Source organism: Rana temporaria, chromosome 7 (assembly GCF_905171775.1).
Source record: "Rana temporaria chromosome 7, aRanTem1.1, whole genome shotgun sequence".
Lineage (NCBI taxonomy): Eukaryota > Metazoa > Chordata > Amphibia > Anura > Ranidae > Rana > Rana temporaria.
Window position 1 is genome coordinate 205,461,070 of NC_053495.1, and position 12,401 is coordinate 205,473,470.

Below are 12,401 nucleotides of genomic sequence, written 5' to 3' on the forward strand. Positions count from 1 at the left end.
TCCAACATCAACTGAAGAAACAACAACTCCAACATCAAATGCAGCAACAAAAACTCCAACATCAACTGCAGCGACAACAATTTCAAAATCAACTGCAGAAACAACAAAACCAAAATCAACTGCAGAAACAATAACTCCAACATCAACTGCAGAAACATCAACTTCAACATCAACTGCAGAAACAACAACTGCAGCAACAACTCCAACATCAACTACAGTGACAACAACTCCAACATCAACTGAAGAAACAACTCCAATATCAACTGAAGAAACAACAACTCCAACATCAAATGCAGCAACAAAAACTCCAACATCAACTGCAGCGACAACAATTTCAAAATCTACTGCAGAAACAACAATTTCAAAATCAACTGCAGAAACAACAACTCCAATATCAACTGCAGAAACAACAACTCCAACATCAACTGCAGAAACAACAACTGCAACAACAACAACTGCAACATCAACTGCAGAAACAAAAACTCCAACATCAACTTCAGCAACAAAAACTCCAACATCAACTGCAGAAACAACTTCTCCAAAATCTACTACAGCAAAAACTTCAACAACAACTGCAGCAACAACAACAACAACAACAACTCCAACATCAACTGCAACAACAACAACAACAACTTCAACATCAACAACTTTAACATCAACTTCAGAAACAACAACTGCAGCAACAACTCCAACATCAACTGCAGCAACAACTCCAACATCAACTACAGTGAAAACAAATCTAACAACAACTGCAGAAACAACAACTCCAACATCAACTGCAGCGACAACAATTTCAAAATCAACTGCAGAAACAACAATTTCAAAATCAACTGCAGAAACAACAACTCCAACATCAACTGCAGAAACAACAACTCCAACATCAACTGCAGAAACAACAACTGCAGAAACAACTCCAACATCAACTGCAGCAACAACTCCAACATCAACTGCAGAAACAACTCCAATATCAACTGAAGAAACAACAACTCCAACATCAAATGCAACAACAACAACTGCAACATCAACTGCAGAAACAACAACTCCAACATCAACTTCAGCAACAAAAACTCCAACATCAACTGCAGAAAAAACAACTCCAACATCAACTGCAGAAACAACAACAAAAACGCCAACATCAACTGCAGCGACAACTACACCAACATCAACTTCAGAAACAACAACTTCAACATCAACTGCAGCACAAACTTCTCCAAAATCTACTGCAGCAAAAACTTCAACATCAACTGCAGCAACAACTCCAACATCAACTGCAACAACAACAACAACTTCAACATCAACTGAAGTGACAACAACTCCAACATCAACAACTTTAACATCAACTGCAGAAACAACAACTGCAGCAACAACTCCAACATCAACTACAGTGACAACAACTCTAACAACAACTGCAGAAACAACAACTCCAACATCAACTGCAGAAACAACTCCAACATCAACTGCAGAAACAACTCCAACATCAACTGCAGAAACAACTCCAATATCAACTGAAGAAACAACAACTCCAACATCAACTGCAGCAACAACTCCAACATCAACTGAAGAAACAACAACTCCAACATCAAATGCAGCAACAAAAACTCCAACCTCAACTGCAGCGACAACAATTTCAAAATCAACTGCAGAAACAACAATTTCAAAATCAACTGCAGAAACAACAACTCCAATATCAACTGCAGAAACAACAAATCCAACATCAACTGCAGCGACAACAACTCCAACATCAACTGCAGAAACAACAACTGCAACATCAACTGCAGAAATAACAACTTCAACTTCAACTGCAGCAACAACTCCAATATCAACTGAAGAAACAACAACTCCAACATCAAATGCAGCAGCAAAAACTCCAACATCAACTGCAGCGACAACAATTTCAAAATCAACTGCAGAAACAAAAATTTCAAAATCAACTGCAGAAACAACAACTCCAATATCAACTGCAGAAACAACAACTGCAACATCAACTGCAGAAACAACAATTTCAAAATCAACTGCAGAAACAACAACTCCAATATCAACTGCAGAAACAACAACTCCAACATCAACTGCAACAACAACAACATCAACTGCAGAAACAACAACTTCAACAGCAACAACTCCAACATCAACTGCAGAAACAACAACTTCAATATCAACTGCAGAAACAACAACTTCAACATCAACTGCAGCAACAACTTCTCCAAAATCTACTGCAGCAAAAACTTCAACATCAACTGCAGCAACAACTCCAACATCAACTGCAGAAACAACAACTCCAACATCAACTGCAACAACAACAACAACAACTCCAACATCAACTGAAGTGACAACAACTCCAACATCAACAACGTTAACATCAACTGCAGCAACAACTCCAACATCAACTACAGTGACAACAACTCTAACATCAACTGCAGAAACAACTCCAACATCAACTGCAGAAACAACTCCAATATCAACTGAAGAAACAACAACTCCAACATCAAATGCAGCGACAACAATTTCAAAATCAACTGCAGAAACAACAACTCCAATATCAACTGCAGAAACAACAATTCCAACATCAACTGCAGCGACAACAACTCCAACATCAACTGCAGAAACAACAACTGCAACATCAACTGCAACAACAACAACTGCAACATCAACTGCAGAAACAACAACTCCAACATCAACTTCAGCAACAAAAACTCCAACATCAACTGCAGAAACAACAACTCCAACATCAACTGCAGAAACAACAACAAAAACGCCAACATCAACTGCAGCGACAACTACACCAACATCAACTTCAGAAACAACAACTTCAACATCAACTGCAGCAACAACTTCTCCAAAATCTACTGCAGCAAAAACTTCAACATCAACTGCAGCAACAACTCCAACATCAACTGCAACAAGAACAACAACTTCAACATCAACTGAAGTGACAACAACTCCAACATCAACAACTTTAACATCAACTGCAGAAACAACAACTGCAGCAACAACTCCAACATCAACTACAGTGACAACAACTCTAACAACAACTGCAGAAACAACAACTCCAACATCAACTGCAGAAACAACTCCAACATCAACTGCAGAAACAACTCCAACATCAACTGCAGAAACAACAACTCCAACATCAAGTGCAGAAACAACAACTCCAACATCAACTGCAGAAACAACAACTGCAGAAACAACTCCAACATCAACTGCAGAAACAACAACTCCAACATCAAGTGCAGAAACAACAACTCCAACATCAACTGCAGAAACAACAACTGCAGAAACAACTCCAACATCAACTGCAGCAACAACTCCAACATCAACTGCAGAAACAACTCCAATATCAACTGAAGAAACAACAACTCCAACATCAAATGCAGCAACAAAAACTCCAACATCAACTGCAGCGACAACAATTTCAAAATCAACTGCAGAAACAACAATTTCAAAATCAACTGCAGAAACAACAACTCCAATATCAACTGCAGAAACAACAACTCCAACATCAACTGCAGCGACAACAACTCCAACATCAACTGCAGAAACAACAACTGCAACATCAACTGCAGAAACAACAACTCCAACATCAACTGCAGAAACAACAACTGCAACATCAACTGCAGAAACAACAACTCCAACATCAACTTCAGCAACAAAAACTCCAACATCAACTTCAGAAACAACTTCTCCAAAATCTACTACAGCAAAAACTTCAACATCAACTGCAACAACAACAACAACTCCAACATCAACAACTTTAACATCAACTGCAGAAACAACAACTGCAGCAACAACTCCAACATCAACTACAGTGACAACAACTCTAACAACAACTGCAGAAACAACAACTCCAACATCAACTGCAGAAACAACTCCAACATCAACTGCAGAAACAACTCCAATATCAACTGAAGAAACAACAACTCCAACATCAAATGCAGCAACAAAAACTCCAACATCAACTGCAGCGACAACAATTTCAAAATCAACTGCAGAAACAACAACTGCAACATCAACTGCAACAACAACTGCAACATCAACTGCAGAAACAACAACAAAAACTCCAACATCAACTGCAGCGACAACTACACCAACATCAACTTCAGAAACAACAACTTCAACATCAACTGCAACAACAACTCCAACATCAACTGAAGTAACAACAACTCCAACATCAACAACTTTAACATCAACTGCAGAAACAACAACTCCAACATCAACTGCAGAAACAACAACTCCAATATCAACTGCAGAAACAACAACTCCAACATCAACTGCACAAACAACAACTGCAACATCAACTGCAACAACAACTGCAACATCAACTGCAGAAACAACAACTGCAACATCAACTGCAGAAACAACAACTGCAACATCAACTGCAGAAACAACAATTTCAAAATCAACTGCAGAAACAACAACTCCAACATCAAATGCAGCAGCAAAAACTCCAACATCAACTGCAGCGACAACAATTTCAAAATCAACTGCAGAAACAAAAATTTCAAAATCAACTGCAGAAACAACAACTCCAATATCAACTGCAGAAACAACAACTGCAACATCAACTGCAGAAACAACAATTTCAAAATCAACTGCAGAAACAACAACTCCAAAATCAACTGCAGAAACAACAACTCCAACATCAACTGCAACAACAACAACATCAACTGCAGAAACAACAACTTCAACAGCAACAACTCCAACATCAACTGCAGAAACAACAACTTCAATATCAACTGCAGAAACAACAACTTCAACATCAACTGCAGCAACAACTTCTCCAAAATCTACTGCAGCAAAAACTTCAACATCAACTGCAGCAACAACTCCAACATCAAGTGCAGAAACAACAACTCCAACATCAACTGCAACAACAACAACAACAACTCCAACATCAACTGAAGTGACAACAACTCCAACATCAACAACGTTAACATCAACTGCAGCAACAACTCCAACATCAACTACAGTGACAACAACTCTAACATCAACTGCAGAAACAACTCCAACATCAACTGCAGAAACAACTCCAATATCAACTGAAGAAACAACAACTCCAACATCAAATGCAGCGACAACAATTTCAAAATCAACTGCAGAAACAACAACTCCAATATCAACTGTAGAAACAACAATTCCAACATCAACTGCAGCGACAACAACTCCAACATCAACTGCAGAAACAACAACTGCAACATCAACTGCAACAACAACAACTGCAACATCAACTGCAGAAACAACAACTCCAACATCAACTTCAGCAACAAAAACTCCAACATCAACTGCAGAAAAAACAACTCCAACATCAACTGCAGAAACAACAACAAAAACGCCAACATCAACTGCAGCGACAACTACACCAACATCAACTTCAGAAACAACAACTTCAACATCAACTGCAGCACAAACTTCTCCAAAATCTACTGCAGCAAAAACTTCAACATCAACTGCAGTAACAACTCCAACATCAACTGCAACAAGAACAACAACTTCAACATCAACTGAAGTGACTCCAACATCAACAACTTTAACATCAACTGCAGAAACAACAACTGCAGCAACAACTCCAACATCAACTACAGTGACAACAACTCTAACAACAACTGCAGAAACAACAACTCCAACATCAACTGCAGAAACAACTCCAACATCAACTGCAGAAACAACTCCAACATCAACTGCAGAAACAACTCCAATATCAACTGAAGAAACAACAACTCCAACATCAACTGCAGCAACAACTCCAACATCAACTGAAGAAACAACAACTCCAACATCAAATGCAGCAACAAAAACTCCAACCTCAACTGCAGCGACAACAATTTCAAAATCAACTGCAGAAACAACAACTGCAACATCAACTGCAACAACAACTGCAACATCAACTGCAGAAACAACAACAAAAACTCCAACATCAACTGCAGCGACAACTACACCAACATCAACTTCAGAAACAACAACTTCAACATCAACTGAAGTAACAACAACTCCAACATCAACAACTTTAACATCAACTGCAGAAACAACAACTGCAGCAACAACTCCAACATCAACTGCAGCAACAACTCCAACATCAACTACAGTGACAACAACTCTAACAACAACTGCAGAAACAACAACTCCAACATCAACTGCAGAAACAACAACTCCAACATCAACTGCAGAAACAACAACTCCAACATCAACTGCAGAAACAACAACTCCAACATCAACTGCAGAAACAACAACTGCAACATCAACTGCAACAACTGCAACATCAACTGCAGAAACAACAACTGCAACATCAACTGCAGAAATAACAACTTCAACATCAACTGCAGCAACAACTCCAATATCAACTGAAGAAACAACAACTCCAACATCAAATGCAGCAGCAAAAACTCCAACATCAACTGCAGCGACAACAATTTCAAAATCAACTGCAGAAACAACAATTTCAAAATCAACTGCAGAAACAACAACTCCAATATCAACTGCAGAAACAACAAATCCAACATCAACTGCAGCGACAACAACTCCAACATCAACTGCAGAAACAACAACTGCAACATCAACTGCAGAAACAACAACTCTAACATCAACTGCAGAAACAACAACTGCAACATCAACTGCAGAAACAACAACTCCAACATCAACTTCAGCAACAAAAACTCCAACATCAACTTCAGAAACAACTTCTCCAAAATCTACTACAGCAAAAACTTCAACATCAACTGCAACAACAACAACAACTCCAACATCAACAACTTTAACATCAACTGCAGAAACAACAACTGCAGCAACAACTCCAACATCAACTACAGTGACAACAACTCCAACATCAACTACAGTGACAACAACTCTAACAACAACTGCAGAAACAACAACTCCAACATCAACTGCAGAAACAACTCCAACATCAACTGCAGAAACAACTCCAATATCAACTGAAGAAACAACAACTCCAACATCAAATGCAGCAACAAAAACTCCAACATCAACTGCAGCGACAACAATTTCAAAATCAACTGCAGAAACAACAACTGCAACATCAACAGCAACAACAACTGCAACATCAACTGCAGAAACAACAACAAAAACTCCAACATCAACTGCAGCGACAACTACACCAACATCAACTTCAGAAACAACAACTTCAACATCAACTGCAACAACAACTCCAACATCAACTGAAGTAACAACAACTCCAACATCAACAACTTTAACATCAACTGCAGAAACAACAACTGCAGCAACAACTCCAACATCAACTGCAGCAACAACTCCAACATCAACTACAGTGACAACAACTCTAACAACAACTGCAGAAACAACAACTCCAACATCAACTGCAGAAACAACAACTCCAATATCAACTGCAGAAACAACAACTCCAACATCAACTGCAGAAACAACAACTGCAACATCAACTGCAACAACAACTGCAACATCAACTGCAGAAACAACAACTGCAACATCAACTGCAGAAACAACAACCCCAACATCAACTTCAGCAACAAAAACTCCAACATCAACTGCAGAAACAACAACTCCAACATCAAATGCAGAAACAACAACAAAAACGCCAACATCAACTGCAGCGACAACTACACCAACATCAACTTCAGAAACAACAACTTCAACATCAACTGCAGCAACAACTTCTCCAAAATCTACTGCAGCAAAAACTTCAACATCAACTGCAACAACAACAACAACTTCAACATCAACTGAAGTGACAACAACTCCAACATTAACAACGTTAACATCAACTGCAGAAACAACAACTGCAGCAACAACTCCAACATCAACTACAGTGACAACAACTCTAACAACAACTGCAGAAACAACAACTCCAACATCAACTGCAGAAACAACTCCAATATCAACTGAAGAAACAACAACTCCAACATCAAATGCAGCAACAAAAACTCCAACATCAACTGCAGCGACAACAATTTCAAAATCTACTGCAGAAACAACAACTGCAACATCAACTGCAACAACAACTGCAACATCAACTGCAGAAACAACAACAAAAACTCCAACATCAACTGCAGCGACAACTACACCAACATCAACTTCAGAAACAACAACTTCAACATCAACTGCAACAACAACTCCAACATCAACTGAAGTAACAACAACTCCAACATCAACAACTTTAACATCAACTGCAGAAACAACAACTGCAGCAACAACTCCAACATCAACTACAGTGACAACAACTCTAACAACAACTGCAGAAACAACAACTCCAACATCAACTGCAGAAACAACAACTCCAATATCAACTGCAGAAACAACAACTCCAACATCAACTGCAGAAACAACAACTCCAATATCAACTGCAGAAACAACAACTCCAACATCAACTGCAGAAACAACAACTGCAACATCAACTGCAACAACAACTGCAACATCAACTGCAGAAACAACAACTGCAACATCAACTGCAGAAATAACAACTTCAACTTCAACTGCAGCAACAACTCCAATATCTACTGAAGAAACAACAACTCCAACATCAAATGCAGCAGCAAAAACTCCAACATCAACTGCAGCGACAACAATTTCAAAATCAACTGCAGAAACAACAACTCCAATATCAACTGCAGAAAAAACAACTGCAACATCAACTGCAGAAACAACAATTTCAAAATCAACTGCAGAAACAACAACTCCAATATCAACTGCAGAAACAACAACTCCAACATCAACTGCAACAACAACAACAACAACAACTGCAACATCAACTGCAGAAACAACAACTTCAACAGCAACAACTCCAACATCAACTGCAGAAACAACAACTCCAATATCAACTGCAGAAACAACAACTTCAACATCAACTGCAGCAACAACTTCTCCAAAATCTACTGCAGCAAAAACTTCAACATCAACTGCAGCAACAACTCCAACATCAAGTGCAGAAACAACAACTCCAACATCAACTGCAACAACAACAACAACAACAACTCCAACATCAACAACTTTAACATCAACTGCAGAAACAACAACTGCAGCAACAACTCCAACATCAACTACAGTGACAACAACTCTAACAACAACTGCAGAAACAACAACTCCAACATCAACTGCAGAAACAACTCCAACATCAACTGCAGAAACAACTCCAATATCAACTGAAGAAACAACAACTCCAACATCAAATGCAGCAACAAAAACTCCAACATCAACTGCAGCGACAACAATTTCAAAATCAACTACAGAAACAACAACTGCAACATCAACTGCAACAACAACTGCAACATCAACTGCAGAAACAACAACAAAAACTCCAACATCAACTGCAGCGACAACTACACCAACATCAACTTCAGAAACAACAACTTCAACATCAACTGCAACAACAACTCCAACATCAACTGAAGTAACAACAACTCCAACATCAACAACTTTAACATCAACTGCAGAAACAACAACTCCAACATCAACTGCAGAAACAACAACTCCAATATCAACTGCAGAAACAACAACTCCAACATCAACTGCACAAACAACAACTGCAACATCAACTGCAACAACAACTGCAACATCAACTGCAGAAACAACAACTGCAACATCAACTGCAGAAATAACAACTTCAACTTCAACTGCAGCAACAACTCCAATATCAACTGAAGAAACAACAACTCCAACATCAAATGCAGCAGCAAAAACTCCAACATCAACTGCAGCGACAACAATTTCAAAATCAACTGCAGAAACAAAAATTTCAAAATCAACTGCAGAAACAACAACTCCAATATCAACTGCAGAAACAACAACTGCAACATCAACTGCAGAAACAACAATTTCAAAATCAACTGCAGAAACAACAACTCCAATATCAACTGCAGAAACAACAACTCCAACATCAACTGCAACAACAACAACATCAACTGCAGAAACAACAACTTCAACAGCAACAACTCCAACATCAACTGCAGAAACAACAACTTCAATATCAACTGCAGAAACAACAACTTCAACATCAACTGCAGCAACAACTTCTCCAAAATCTACTGCAGCAAAAACTTCAACATCAACTGCAGCAACAACTCCAACATCAAGTGCAGAAACAACAACTCCAACATCAACTGCAACAACAACAACAACAACAACTCCAACATCAACTGAAGTGACAACAACTCCAACATCAACAACGTTAACATCAACTGCAGCAACAACTCCAACATCAACTACAGTGACAACAACTCTAACATCAACTGCAGAAACAACTCCAACATCAACTGCAGAAACAACTCCAATATCAACTGAAGAAACAACAACTCCAACATCAAATGCAGCGACAACAATTTCAAAATCAACTGCAGAAACAACAACTCCAATATCAACTGCAGAAACAACAATTCCAACATCAACTGCAGCGACAACAACTCCAACATCAACTGCAGAAACAACAACTGCAACATCAACTGCAACAACAACAACTGCAACATCAACTGCAGAAACAACAACTCCAACATCAACTTCAGCAACAAAAACTCCAACATCAACTGCAGAAAAAACAACTCCAACATCAACTGCAGAAACAACAACAAAAACGCCAACATCAACTGCAGCGACAACTACACCAACATCAACTTCAGAAACAACAACTTCAACATCAACTGCAGCACAAACTTCTCCAAAATCTACTGCAGCAAAAACTTCAACATCAACTGCAGCAACAACTCCAACATCAACTGCAACAAGAACAACAACTCCAACATCAACTGAAGTGACAACAACTCCAACATCAACAACTTTAACATCAACTGCAGAAACAACAACTGCAGCAACAACTCCAACATCAACTACAGTGACAACAACTCTAACAACAACTGCAGAAACAACAACTCCAACATCAACTGCAGAAACAACTCCAACATCAACTGCAGAAACAACTCCAACATCAACTGCAGAAACAAAAATTCCAACATCAACTGCAGCGACAACAATTTCAAAATCTACTGCAGAAACAACAATTTCAAAATCAACTGCAGAAACAACAACTCCAATATCAACTGCAGAAACAACAACTCCAACATCAACTGCAGAAACAACAACTCCAACATCAACTGCAGCGACAACAACTCCAACATCAACTGCAACAACTGCAACATCAACTGCAGAAACAACAACTCCAACATCAACTTCAGCAACAAAAACTCCAACATCAACTGCAGCAACAACTCCAACATCAACTGCAGAAACAACAACAAAAACTCCAACATCAACTGCAGCGACAACTACACCAACATCAACTTCAGAAACAACAACTTCAACATCAACTGCAGCAACAACTTCTCCAAAATCTACTGCAGCTAAAACTTCAACATCAACTGCAGCAACAACAACTCCAACATCAACTGCAACAACAACAACTCCAACATCAACTGAAGTGACAACTGCAACATCAACAACTTTAACATCAACTGCAGAAACAACAACTGCAGCAACAACTCCAACATCAACTGCAGCAACAACTCCAACATCAACTGCAGCAACAACAACTCCAACATCAACTGCAACAACAACAACAACTCCAACATCAACTGAAGTGACAACAACTCCAACATCAACAAATTTAACATCAACTGCAGAAACAACAACTGCAGCAACAACTCCAACATCAACTACAGTGACAACAACTCTAACAACAACTGCAGAAACAACAACTGCAACATTAACTGCAACAACAACAACTGCAACATCAACTGCAGAAACAACTCCAACATCAACTGCAGAAACAACAACTCCAATATCAACTGCAGAAACAACAACTCCAACATCAACTGCAGAAACAACAACTGCAACATCAACTGCAGAAACAACAACTGCAACATCAACTGCAGAAACAACAACTTCAACATTAACTGCAGAAACAACAACAAAAACTCCAACATCAACTGCAGCGACAACTACACCAACATCAACTTCAGAAACAACAACTTCAACATCAACTGCAGCAACAACTTCTCCAAAATCTACTGCAGCAAAAACTTCAACATCAACTGCAGCAACAACTCCAACATCAACTGCAGAAACAACAACTCCAACATCAATTGCAACAACAACAACAACAACTCCAACATCAACTGAAGTGACAACAACTCCAACATCAACAACGTTAACATCAACTGCAGAAACAACAACTGCAGCAACAACTCCAACATCAACTACAGTGACAACAACTCTAACAACAACTGCAGAAACAACAACTCCAACATCAACTGCAGAAACAACTCCAACATCAACTGCAGAAACAACTCCAATATCAACTGAAGAAACAACAACTCCAACATCAAATGCAGCAACAAAAATTCCAACATCAACTGCAGCGACAACAATTTCAAAATCTACTGCAGAAACAACAATTTCAAAATCAACTGCAGAAACAACAACTCCATTATCAACAG

The 12,401-nt window shown here is 38.9% G+C and overlaps 3 protein-coding genes across 3 annotated transcripts in view; all 3 read left to right on the forward strand.

The window, feature by feature from the left end:
- Positions 1-3,487: 3,487 nt before the first annotated feature.
- LOC120946114 (cell wall protein DAN4-like) lies at positions 3,488-4,354 on the forward strand (the record flags this gene model as incomplete). Its single annotated transcript, XM_040360879.1, has 1 exon — positions 3,488-4,354. A coding segment is annotated over one exon (867 nt), but the record flags the coding sequence as incomplete, so codon positions are not given.
- Positions 4,355-4,876: 522 nt separating this feature from the next.
- LOC120946258 (integumentary mucin A.1-like) lies at positions 4,877-7,707 on the forward strand (the record flags this gene model as incomplete). The annotated part of the gene is made up of 3 exons (XM_040361087.1): positions 4,877-5,217; positions 6,703-6,864; positions 7,575-7,707. Coding segments are annotated over 3 exons (636 nt in total), but the record flags the coding sequence as incomplete, so codon positions are not given.
- A 943-nt stretch (positions 7,708-8,650) lies between these two features.
- The window catches only part of LOC120946259 (mucin-2-like), a gene marked incomplete at its 5' end in the record, with an annotated part of 8,500 nt that continues 4,749 nt past the window's right edge, over positions 8,651-12,401 (forward strand). Inside the window, 4 exons of the mRNA XM_040361088.1 lie at positions 8,651-9,067; positions 10,094-10,437; positions 11,314-11,419; positions 11,865-12,001. Of these exons, the coding sequence (XP_040217022.1) occupies positions 8,651-9,067; positions 10,094-10,437; positions 11,314-11,419; positions 11,865-12,001 (1,004 nt within the window). The remainder of the gene's footprint in view (positions 9,068-10,093; positions 10,438-11,313; positions 11,420-11,864; positions 12,002-12,401) is intronic.